Source organism: Clytia hemisphaerica, unplaced genomic scaffold (assembly GCF_902728285.1).
Source record: "Clytia hemisphaerica strain Z4C2 unplaced genomic scaffold, Clytia hemisphaerica genome assembly, whole genome shotgun sequence".
NCBI lineage: Eukaryota > Metazoa > Cnidaria > Hydrozoa > Leptothecata > Clytiidae > Clytia > Clytia hemisphaerica.
The window spans coordinates 282,423-294,620 of NW_027103644.1; the positions used below are offsets into that span (position 1 = coordinate 282,423).

The 12,198-nt window shown below is 36.3% G+C and overlaps 1 protein-coding gene across 1 annotated transcript; it reads right to left on the reverse strand.

The window, feature by feature from the left end:
• Positions 1-9,484: 9,484 nt before the first annotated feature.
• LOC136802912 (uncharacterized) lies at positions 9,485-12,198 on the reverse strand. Its single transcript, XM_067059666.1, has 4 exons — positions 12,183-12,198; positions 11,394-11,622; positions 10,470-10,741; positions 9,485-9,957 (listed from the first exon to the last, which is right to left on the reverse strand). Exons 1-4 carry the CDS (start codon positions 12,196-12,198, stop codon positions 9,485-9,487), a joined length of 990 nt encoding a protein of 329 aa, XP_066915767.1.

A 12,198-nucleotide genomic window follows, 5' to 3' on the forward strand; every position in this document is an offset into this window, starting at 1 on the left:
AAGTACGGTACGTGCTTCAAACATGGTTTTATTAATTTTTTTTTCTTCAAAATACGATACAGTGTATTTTGAAAAAAAAATTAAACCCCAGAAAAAATAAAATAATTAAAAACCACGGGATGCTCAAAAGAACGAAGGCCAACTGATTAAAATCAAGTTATTAAACACAAAATCGAATGGTATTTAAGTATATATGAAATGGCTTTTGATCTTTTGATAACCTTTTTCTCTTTAAAAATACCATTTTGTAAAAGTTGTAATACGACTGATAATCAAAGTTTATATAATTTGAAATCGTGATCCATTGATTGTTTTGCCATCCCAGCTAGCACGCAACGTTGTTTTAACTTTCAAATAACGTTGTTTGAACGACGTTATTTGAACGTTAGGAACGTCATATGGACGTTGTTTTGACGTTGTGTGCCGGCTGGGGATCGGTACAAAATGACTTACTACAGTGTGTTCCGCAAAAAAGTATACTCAAAAAGTAAAGCGTAGCTCTGATAAAAACTATCTATATATCGAGCTTAACTTTTAAACCAGCTATTTTTGATTCAAGAAATATCAAGTCATAAGTAAGCAAAGGTGTAGATTTTAAACATCGGAGATCAAGTAAATTTTTTCATAGTTACTTCACTAAAAAGTAACGTTCATTTCAAATTGGAAGAAAGATAAAAAAATCTAAATTTTTAATGCAAAAGAAAGTAAAAATCATTCTTCTTTCCACTGCTGAAAAACTTCCTTTGGAAAAGTTTTTTGTTAATGAGATAATTAATTTCCAAGCTGCATAGGTTAATCTTTCACAATGCAAAGTTTCATCAAATTGACAAAAAAAGAGACCTGTCAATCAAAAATTAATTAACTCTTTGGTAATAAAAATGGTGCATCTCGACTTTTTTTAAACTCCAACAGGGTGTAGCAAAATCCAACAGGGTGTAGCAAAAGCGTCATATCCAATGAAGTATAAGCCCGAAGGGCTAGAAGTCAATCTCCTTGGTAAGATTCGAAGCCAACAAATCCTACCATAGTTGCGCGGCCTTGAGCGGCTCGCCTGGTTTTTACACAAATGACATTGAAACTAAAATTTACCGCTTAATTTTGAAAAATATATCACTCGAAAACAAAGGAATTGCTAGATTCAATCCGTCATCAAAAATACGGCGCATATTTTAAGGCTTCAATTTTTCTTGCCTGAGAAAGGTTAGAGATTGACCTCTAGCCCTTCGGGCTTAAAACTCAATGGTCATATCTCACTAAAGAAGAATTGTTCGAATTAAAATGTGGACAGTATAAAAAGCTGAATAGCTGTGCTTTCAGTAGTTTTAAAAATCATTCAAAACAGATCATCATTTATTTTAAAAGTTGACTTTATTTATTTGAGTATACTTTTTTGCGGAACACACTGTATAGCGTAGAGAAACAGCTAGTGCTCTTCTCCTCTTCTCCATAAAGTTTTGAAGTGACACATTTATAAATTTTTTGTTGAATATACATAAACCTTTTCATAAATCATTTTAAGCAGGAACAACTGCGTCTGATTAAATCCCTTGAGTCTTAATTTGTTACTTTTATAAATAGGGCACGTTTACACTGAAAGGCTTCCTTAATTAAATTTTTATTATAAAATCTTTAATGTTTTACAATACAAAGCGTATACGTAACAAAGAGTTGAACGGTTCATTTTTAATCGATCTTCCTTGATTAACAGTGAGTCGTAAGCTGTATTGTCTTAAAGGGAGGGTAGGAGCACCCTTAAAAACAAAAGATTTTATTAAGGAAGCGTGCAATAAACAAAAGGTTTTGCGATTTCAAACACGGGCTGCGTTTAGACCAACCTGGCATTTGTAATTGCTTGCAGTATTCTTTTGAATTCTATTGTTCCGCGCAATTGTTCGGTTTGTCAAATGCCTAATGATGCCAGCGTGTTGGCATTTGAAATGCCATTTTGAGCAAAGGAATCCCCTTTTCTGGCATTTCAAATCAAACAAAGGAACCAAAACAAAGAGAAAAAATGACATTTTTGATTTTTTAAAGTATTTGCACGTTTTTTATTCAGTTCTTTCTGTAGATTGTAGAATTTGCAAGATTTGCCATAGCCTAGCCCTACGGCAAAAAGTTTCAGTCTTAATGACTGCAGTTTTTGAGAAATTCCATGCTTTTCATTGTTTGATCTGTCAAAGTTGAACTTGAGGGAATCACCTTTTCAGTAATGACTCTAAAAAGACGATTCCTTAAATGCCATGACAGAAAATACAATGGAAAAGCTATTAAAATCGAATCCATCATGAGCAAATGCCAAATTACAAATGCCAGTTGGTCTAAACGCAGCCACGGATGATTTGGAGAAAAAATCTCGAAACAGTGCACGCAGCGTTGTTGATTACAACAAATATGTTTGCGGATTTCAAGTGATTCTCTCATATATGCCCTCGACCAGAGGAATGTAAAGAGATGGAAAACAGATTCTTGAAAACAATGGAAGAACGGCTCGTCATAGACCAGGTCTCTTGCCCCTAAGGGAGTGTATGTCGAGTAAATAGGTTTCTTTTGTTGTCGCTATAAAAAATCTGCATAATTAACGTGTTGTGACAAAATTCTTTTGTTTCAAGCCTGATTATGTATCTTCTTGCTCAGAATTTCCCTAGCGATTCTACTGATATAACCACATCATGACCGCATAATATGGAAAGCTTGGTAAACACGTTTTTTTTAAGAAACACACTTTTAAGAAACATGATGCTCAGAATGTCTAAAAACTAAGAAACATCTAAGAAACATGCTGAGGCTGAGAATGAGAAAATAACATTTTTTAATTCGGTTTTTTTAAGAACCTTCCAATCCAGCCTTCCATAAGGCTGATTATGTCAAAAAGTTTGGAAAGATGTAAGAAACATTTAAGGCTCAAAAGGCCGATTTCTTAAGAAACATTGAGGCTGCTTGGTAAAACCATAGTATAAGAAAGCCGCGGCTGGAATGATAACATCTGAATTTCTGTTATTCTATCTCTGTCGTATTTGATGACTATTTGTTGATCAAGAAATCAGTAATGTATCATCTTTAATGGTAAATTTTATTGGTTTGTCGTTAATACTTACTTCTCAGTGCGTTTTAGACATTAATGATATGCTCTTGATAATACACTTGCATTATAAAATCATTGTAACGGAAAAATCAACACTAAGAAATTGAAACAAGCACAAAATGGCTGGGCTGAAAGAACTCAAAAATTAATGAAGTGCCTCGAAATGCCTTCGCAATATTTCGGTGAAATCTTTTTAGAAATCAATGAAAAAGTACATCAAGATAACACTGTGAAAATTTCAAGCCAGCACCTTCAAAATTTATCATTTAAACTGACAGGAAAGTTGTCACCTTGAATATAGTTCTTATAATTTCAATTTTAGCGAAAAACTATGTTTCCACAAAATACCCCTAAAATATGTCCAAAATTAGTTCAAGTGTTCTATTGGGTACAGATTCAAAGATATCTAGCAACAAAAAAACCTTCTGTGAAGGAAAATAAGAGAAAAATTTCAAAAACTATCTACCAATAACAAACTGATCATCTTGATGTTCTTATAAAGCTCGGAGACAGAAATGGAACAGCGATTAACTGAAAAGACAATGCTGTACATATTCCAGCCGCGGCTTTCTTATACTATGGTAAAACGGCATACCGGATAAGTGGGATGGGGGAACCTGGGAACCTAAAGTGGGAACCTAAATGAACACCTGAAAAGTGGGATGGGGGAACCTAAGTGGGAACCTAAATGAACACCGGAAAAGTGGGATGGGGGAACCTAAGTGGGAACCTAAATGAACACCTGAAAAGTGGGATGGGGGAACCTAAGTGGGAACCTAAATGAACACCGGAAAAGTGGGATGGGGGAACCTAAGTGGGAACCTAAATGAACACCGGAAAAGTGGGATGGGGGAACCTAAGTGGGAACCTAAATGAACACCGGAAAAGTGGGATGGGGGAACCTAAGTGGGAACCTAAATGAACACCGGAAAAGTGGGATGGGGGAACCTAAGTGGGAACCTAAGTTGTTTAATTATTAATAGAATTGAAATATTTTTCTTTAAAAGCAAATACATAAAGATAAGAAAGATATTATATGCAAGGAAAGAAAAAACCTTTTATCATAATAAGAACACCAGTTATTTACTTTTTACATTACGGTTCGCAAACAATAATGTTGAAAATAAAACAAAGGGAATTTATTTATTCAATTAGCTCAAAAAAGCATGTTTATTTATCAGCAGTTTTATAGTGCATCTTTTTGAAAGGTTCTTTTTAGTGAATTGACTTAATTGACTTTAAACTTTAAACTTTAAACCGTCATATCTTCAAATCTAGAAGGAATTAGAAGTTCGTTCATAGCTCGATGGATAACTTAGAGCCTCTTCTTTCTTTTGCACGGATCTAATTTGCTTGAATACAGAATCTAGTAAAACATTATTTACGATCTAGTTTTTGTTCACTCTTGATGCAATACACATTGTTTTTTATTAGCAGCTCCAATTTTCGGGTCAGGGCTGGGGTCGCTTAGCATTTAACGGATTCTAGCTCGTTTTTCTTTCTGTACCAACCAAACAGTACAGCGTGTGAATACACTTCATTAATTAAAAATGTTTGATAGTAAAATAGAACATATTGCACGGCTTGCCACGTTTCAATACACATAAGCATAGATCCACGGGGGGGGGGGCACTCAAGGTAAACGACCTACCGTACGTGCGGCCCTTTTTTCCAAGCTTCCCAAAGTACACTGTAAGGGTGGAAATGACCAAAAATGAGAATAAGTGCACTCTAAGGGTTTAAAATTTGGTCAAAGCCAGTCCGGCTTTTAGAATTTCATCCGAACAAGTGTCATGTTTTAACACTGGGTAAATTTTGGAACATCAAATATGTCCATCCCTATCAGGATCTGTTCTAGAACATGTTGACCAAGAAAAGGATCTAGGAGTGATAATCGATAGTGACCTGACCTTTGAAGCCCATATATTCAGTAAAATCAAGAAAGCTAACTCTATCGTTGGCTTGATTAGCAGGAGCTTCGAATTTCTCTCACCAGATATGTTTCGAACGCTTTTCATTGCATTTGTCAGACCCCATTTGGAATATGCACATGTAGTATGGTCTCCAAGGCTAATCAAACATATCAATGCAATCGAGGGCGTCCAACGAAGAGCTACAAGGCTAGTTAGTTGCTATAGAAACTACTCATACGAAGATCGGCTACGACTCATCAATCTACCTAGCCTAAAGACCAGGCGGCAAGTTGGTGATATGGTGGAAGTTTTCAAGAACCTCCACATTTATGACGAGTCTATAAGATCAGAGAAATTTACTCCTCGAACACGACCACGACGTCAGCATGATTACGAGCTTCAAAGGAACTTTGCTAATGACGGTATGAGAGGCTACCAAAGCAACTCTCTTTTTTACAGAAGTGTGAAACCTTGGAATGATCTAGAAGAAGATATTGTTGAAGCACCATCCTTACAAGTCTAAGTCTAACTACAATATTTTTTTTTTTTTTTTTTCACACTTCTCACAATCTTGTTTCTATGCCTAGTCCTCGGCCTATATAAAATCATAATATATTTACGAGATATTATTTATCTAAGAATAGTTTATTTATTTCTTACTGTCTGCCATAATTTATCTAGGACGACTATCTTGCGAACAAGCCGTTATCCAGTTTAATTTTACTAATCGAACAAACTTCCAAACGTCATATCTCAGTATTCTGATTCCGAAGTCTTCAAAGAGCGTTTGATAAAAGAAAGGGAGAAAAAACTTTATAAAATGTAAAATCAAAAGTTCTGTTTCATAGGAGGTCAATAGACGTGCGAAATATATTGCTATAAAAAAAATAAATAAATAAATAAATAAAAAAAATAAAAAATTAGGTTCCCACTTAGGTTCCCCCATCCCACTTTTCAGGTGTTCATTTAGGTTCCCACTTAGGTTCCCCCATCCCACTTTTCCGGTGTTCATTTAGGTTCCCACTTAGGTTCCCCCATCCCACTTTTCCGGTGTTCATTTAGGTTCCCACTTAGGTTCCCCCATCCCACTTTTCCGGTGTTCATTTAGGTTCCCACTTAGGTCCCCCCATCCCACTTTTCAGGTGTTCATTTAGGTTCCCACTTTAGGTTCCCAGGTTCCCCCATCCCACTTATCCGGTATGCCTGGTAAAACTAGTTTCTTAAAAAAAAAAGCGTGTATGAGCAGCCGTTTTTCCATTGTTTTCAAGAAGCTGTTTTTCCATCTCTTTACATTCCTCTGATAAAATATAGTACAAAAGTTTGAAGAATCGATCATTGAGTTCAAAGCTTCAAAGTGGCTAGAGATGAAAGTATTGGATGGGAAATGAAGACACTTATTATGATTTCCCAACTGAAACTCATGATCCGTGTAGTCTTCATGGTTATAATCTGATATTATGATGGCGTATTGGCGGCCGCCCACGCTAAAGCTATAAAGGTGTGGACCAATTTATTATTTATGCCCGACCTTCAGAGCAAAGTGTGTCGTAGCATATTTCCACATCTGATACCAGATAATTTTCATGGTTACCTTATTACGAATTTTTGGTTCTTCTAACAATCCTGTCTCAGTGACCCAGTGAGAATGGGGGATGCTGAATGCCGGAGCTAAATCAATGGAATTCCAAAATTTTATTGTTTACAGTGCAAAATACAGAGGGGACTCTCCGAATTATGTAAATTGGGGAAGACAGTTCATCCACACTGACAAGAAGGGTGTCTTTTAGTGAATATGAGCATTATCAGATTCAAAATGACTACGATATTAAGTTTCTTTAGGTTGAAATAACTCTGACAAAAATTATTTCCATTGTAAATCTTTCGGCAATATCCAAGAAGCTACATGCTTTTTTATAAACATTATAAAACTTCGAAAAAAGTCACAGAGATGCTTACTTAGGTCGAGGGCTTGAAAAGGCTGAACGTTGTTATATGGTTACGTGGTTATATCGCAAGCAAAATTTAAGGGAAATTCCGAAAATCCGTAAAATCAGCCAAAATCAGGATAATAAATACATTTTTAGTAGTTTCAAGATAATGTCTAGAATATGCTTAAGCGACAACTGATTGTAATCAAAGTACGCATTAAGGTTTCCAAGAAAAACATACTTCTTGATTTTTCAATCCAAAGACTGCAGCCAAATAAATGTCACTTATTTTCAGGGGCTGACCCTCAATTAGAAAAAGATGAATAAAATATCTGTTTTTTGCATGTCAACGAGTAAATTGTTTATTGTGGTGTATATGCTTTGATTAATAAGAAACATGATTGACTTAAAAGCGCCAAAACGATAAAATCAAAGTCAATATAAAAGACATTAAAGTCATATACATGTTAAAAGCCACGTGGTAAGCAGAAGAAGCCTGGAGCGGAGTGTCTCCTAAACAAGAACTTGCATCAGCCATACAATTGGTAATATTCTTAGCGGCGTTCCAACCACTCATATACGCCTGTGGTGCACTGCCATAATTCCAACGATTATATGCTTCACCAGAAAAATAGATCGATTGCTGTAACGGGTGTTCCAAAGCCCGGTAATCAGCTTCCCGTATTCCGGGGGCTTGATAAGAATACGCACCTTGGAAGTTAGGTCCGTTTATAAAATCATTTCGGACCATATCTAAGAAAAAAATTTGGAAATTAGTTAAAATTCATGACGTAATCTTACACAGAACACGCAAAAAGAACGGGAGCACGAGTCCGTTAGTGAATACCAGCAGCCTAGTGCTTGCCACTAATCTTGAATTGAAACAATAGAGCCAGTAGCCAGTAGCAAACGCCCAATCTATTTTGCGCCATGGATCATTTGGACTGACAGAGCTTTATTAACGATTTATGTCGACCTTTTACAAATAGGAAATCTTCTTCACAGCTTGTGAAACTAATAATCATTAACTAAAAGAATATCAACCCTCAATGATAATCCCTTTTGAAGTGGACCGCACGTTGTAAGTATAGAAAGTAGCTAACCAGCTGAGCTGGCACACAAGGTTTTTTCGACGTTTATCTAACGTTCACAACGTCCATATAACGTTAGATGAACGTTGAAATAACGTTGTGTGCCTGCTGGGATAGCTTAAGTTCTAACCACAGAGAATCTTTTTTTGGTTTGGAAATTCCATGGACTATAAAATTATTGTCGATTGTCACTTTGAAAAACTAAATGGATTCTCAAACATGACTTGTTGCAGACATCAAGACAAGAAAGTCAAATAGACCTTATCGGAGTTTTTGATTTTTCTAAAAAAGCGATGCATTGTGGGATTGTTTCGAGTGTATTACAATAGAAATCTCTTAGGATTTCCTCGAGGGAATTCTATTGTAATACGCTCGAAGCAATCCCACAATGCATCACTTTTTTATTAAAAGGTCTATTGAAAGTCGTATACATGTAGGTCTTATTGCAGTTGGGAAAACCTTTTTCAACGCTTTGAAAGCCTGGTCTTTGATTTCTTCATCTGTATACAAATGACTTTATTTACAGTATTCACCTATAAGTAGAGTTTACATTAGTATGCTAATAACTAAAGGCTTGGGGACACGAGAAGTTCTTTTCGCGTTGGTGCAATGCAACATGCTCCATCCAAAAGACACGCTGATTTTGTCTCTGGGACATTGTTTCAAACCAATTTTGCTCCATTGTCCCAGGGAAAGAAGTGAGAGAAGCACAAATGTTATTGAAAGAAAAATGGGGTGGAGACACGAGAAGTCCCAAAGCCTTAAGAGTATGCGAAAAGGAAAGCGCCAGAAATCCCAGACCATGAAAAATTAATATTTACCCTAAATAGCCCCACCGTTACATTTTAGTCAAAGAAAGCTTTAACATTCACAGCAAACTATAGTATCTGGTACCCGATCTTCACATAAATTAGACAGTATCTTCAATAAGGGAATGTCACTCGCTGTTTACCGTACGAATTAATCCCCTCTGGCTAATATTAGCGAATTTATGTATCTATGTTTTTATGCAACGGAGACGGTAGGCTTCTTATCTAGATCTTAACTTGATTAAACTGGAAACGACGGTAAACAGCACTTTCATCGTCCTCAATTTTTCGGGTCAGAACAGCGGGTTTTTCCAATTCGCTTCAGTCATTCTACCGTCCTCAAAAGTGCAAAAACATAAACTCAATAATACGAATCGAAGGAATTCTATTGGAGTATACAAACACCCCAATGTAAAATTTAGCAATAATTCTGCCCCGGTGGGAAAAATACCCTATAAATTCACCCCACTAGAAAATTTAATTATGATTTCAACATTTAAAATTCAATTCGAAAATTGCATTCTAAAACCACTAGATTTTTCTTATCATGGTACAATATAATTTCTAGATCCCCATTGGAATTTCGTTAGAAATCTTCGTCCCCAATAAGGGGAAACAGCTTCACCGGGGCTATGAGACAATGGTGTATACAGCAAGTTTATTAGAAAATCACAAATAGATTACTACCTGTCAATAAAGCTTGCAATGTTTTTGAGCCAGTAAAGAATCCATCCATGTTAACATTTTGAAAATGTATCCAGTAACCTTTCAATTCAGTTGCCAAAACCAAGTACTCCTTACTGTTATCCCAAAACACTGTGTCAAATTTAAGAAAAATTTTACAATACCAACACATAGGAGCCATATCGAGTCCTTCAGTTTTCCAATCAGGCAATGCTGGTGAGAACTTGATATTCCCTGATTGTAAAACTCCAGTACTGACTGTGACCAAAACGTTTTTTGTAGTATAAGATGTTCCATCCTTGCATTGAACTGTTAAATCATGTTTTGAGTGGAGTGTGATTTTACTGACTGTTTTGTTGAGTTTGATTTTGGATTGGTACGGCTTACTTTCTTCGAATATGGGAAAACCATAACCTCTCGGATCGGTCACAATTCTTTCATGTGCAATTTCTATAAAAAGATTATAAAGGTCACCCTTTGAGGGTGACACCTTTCCTACATGCCTTCTTAATTAGTCCATAACTCCGGGGCACTGACCTTGACGACTGACGGGGACGTGCCTCTGGAGCTTGAGATATGAATTTTTGGTAAATTTGGAACCCTTTCAGAACGAAAAATTGACAAAGTGGCGAAAATGACTTAAAGTAGACGCAAAATTCAAAAATTCAAAAATTTTCTAATTTCCACCCTTTTTCACAAATCTTGAGAAAATAGACAAAAGTTTCTCTTACTCTGATCAGGAAAGAAAAATAGTTTTCATCGACGATTCCGACCTTCCTATTATTCCTATCCCTAAAGAAAGGTGCCGAAATTAGAAGAGGGATGTCGACATTAGACCAACTTACGGTATCAGCTTTTTGATGTTTACTGACAGCGCCGGATAATATTCATCAAGTCCATCAGTAACGCAAAGAAAGCCTGGGATACACGGGGACGAGATTGAATAGATCCATAAAGATTACCATCGATGTCAGTTGACCCATAAATCATTGCATCTACAACGTCCGGCTTCATCCCACTTTCAAAATCGTACCGGAAATACTCCACCGCATTTTCCAAAGGTGTTTTAGAGATCCAACCTCCCCAACGAAGACCTGTTTTCACATCTACAGTTCCTTTTCCGTTGTTAACACGCTTCTCGACCAGCGCGTCCATACGGGCTTGAGCGATGACCGCGCGATCGTTGATTTTGGTAACTTCGCTCGATGGAATGACGCTTCCGTCAGTCCCGTTTCTGTATGAAAAAAAGAAAAGAAAAATTTAAAAAGTGTTTTGCCAAAGGAACATTTATGCTTTTATAAGACCAAGAACAGTAGCTGTCCGCTGTTAACAAATAACATTTATCCAGAGAAGTGTAAAGGGATAAAAAACAACTTCTCTGATTAAACCCAAATTGTAGCGATCGTTTTTATTGAAAACTATATTAAATACTATATAATATGTATAAATGTTGCGTAGATCATTAAATAAAGGCACGAAATTTTAAAGCGACAAGCGATTTGGAAGGGCTCTAACTTAGGTTAGAAGGGTAGAGTTCTAAAACTCTGCTACGATCGGTATACAATTTGAAGGCATTTTCAGCGAAACCCAGGCCGCAGGAGACTCTGAAAGTCAAACTTTCAATGAAATTCCAAAAGGTCAAATTTTCGATTTCTGAAAAAAACTCGGCAGCGAAGTGTTTAGCCCCCTCCTCCTGTGTCCACAACTGTCTATTCATTTTAGAGCCTTACCGAGTAAAAGCATGTGACAATATCCGAAAGTTATAGATATGACTCTCGCTAATTCGAAATCGAAAGGGTAATCTTAGTTGTTCTAATTACGGAGAGATTCGAACTATAGAAAGCATTTTACGGGGTTTCTCCTTGACGGGAAATTAAACGGCTCACCTAAAATCTATCGTGCTCAACCAATAATTATCAATGAAAGTTTTTAAGTTGTATTCTTTAGCTTTTCGGTACAGTATATGATCCTCATTGATTTCATGCAACCAGCCAGCACCCAGTGGTATATTGTAACCATAGAAGTCAATATTCTTTACACGCCCACCGATGTAATTGTTCGCTTCCAGGATCAAAAAGTTACCATCAGTTTTTTCATAGAAATACTTTCCAGCAGCTGAAAATATGAACGGAAAATTTGGATAATGATCTTTTCTGAACTTTATTAAACCACAGCCCTTATAAAAACACTGGTCTGGAATCTTATTGTTTTAACTTTTTGTTTGCTTTTTCTGTTAAAATCGATTTGCTCAGTTTTTGATCACGTTACCAAGTACTCCTCTTGGTTTAAGACTTAATTACATGATCAAAAAGTGAGAAAATTAATTTGTCAACACAAGTTCATGTAAGAAACAATGGAAAGAAACAAAAGGCTTCCAGACCGGGTTTTTTATATGGACTAGACAATGATTAAACTTTCCAATTCATCCTTCTGATTTTTAACCTGTTAACCCTTCAAGAATATTTCTAATTTTTTTACTAGGGGTAGCATCTTGAGGGAGGTAACTTGTAACTAAAAAATTCGTTCTTTGATACTTTGCAGACCGGTCTGTAAATTACACGTTGACCACCTGCCGGAACTCAGGAACTACTGGGGGTCCTTGACTTGAAATTTTCAACAGTGATAAATATTGACCCATAGATTTATGTGTGCCGATGTTAGGTAGGAAATCCTACCTAAGTCACGTGACAT

Excerpts from the sequence above, each read along its gene's own strand:
- LOC136802912 (XM_067059666.1), bottom strand. Across the intron at positions 10,742-11,393 it reads TTGAGCACGATAGATTTTAG|AAACGGGACTGACGGAAGCG; the intron begins GTGAGCCGTTTA and ends TTTTTCATACAG. Across the intron at positions 9,958-10,469 it reads TGGGTCAACTGACATCGATG|AAATTGCACATGAAAGAATT; the intron begins GTAATCTTTATG and ends ATCTTTTTATAG.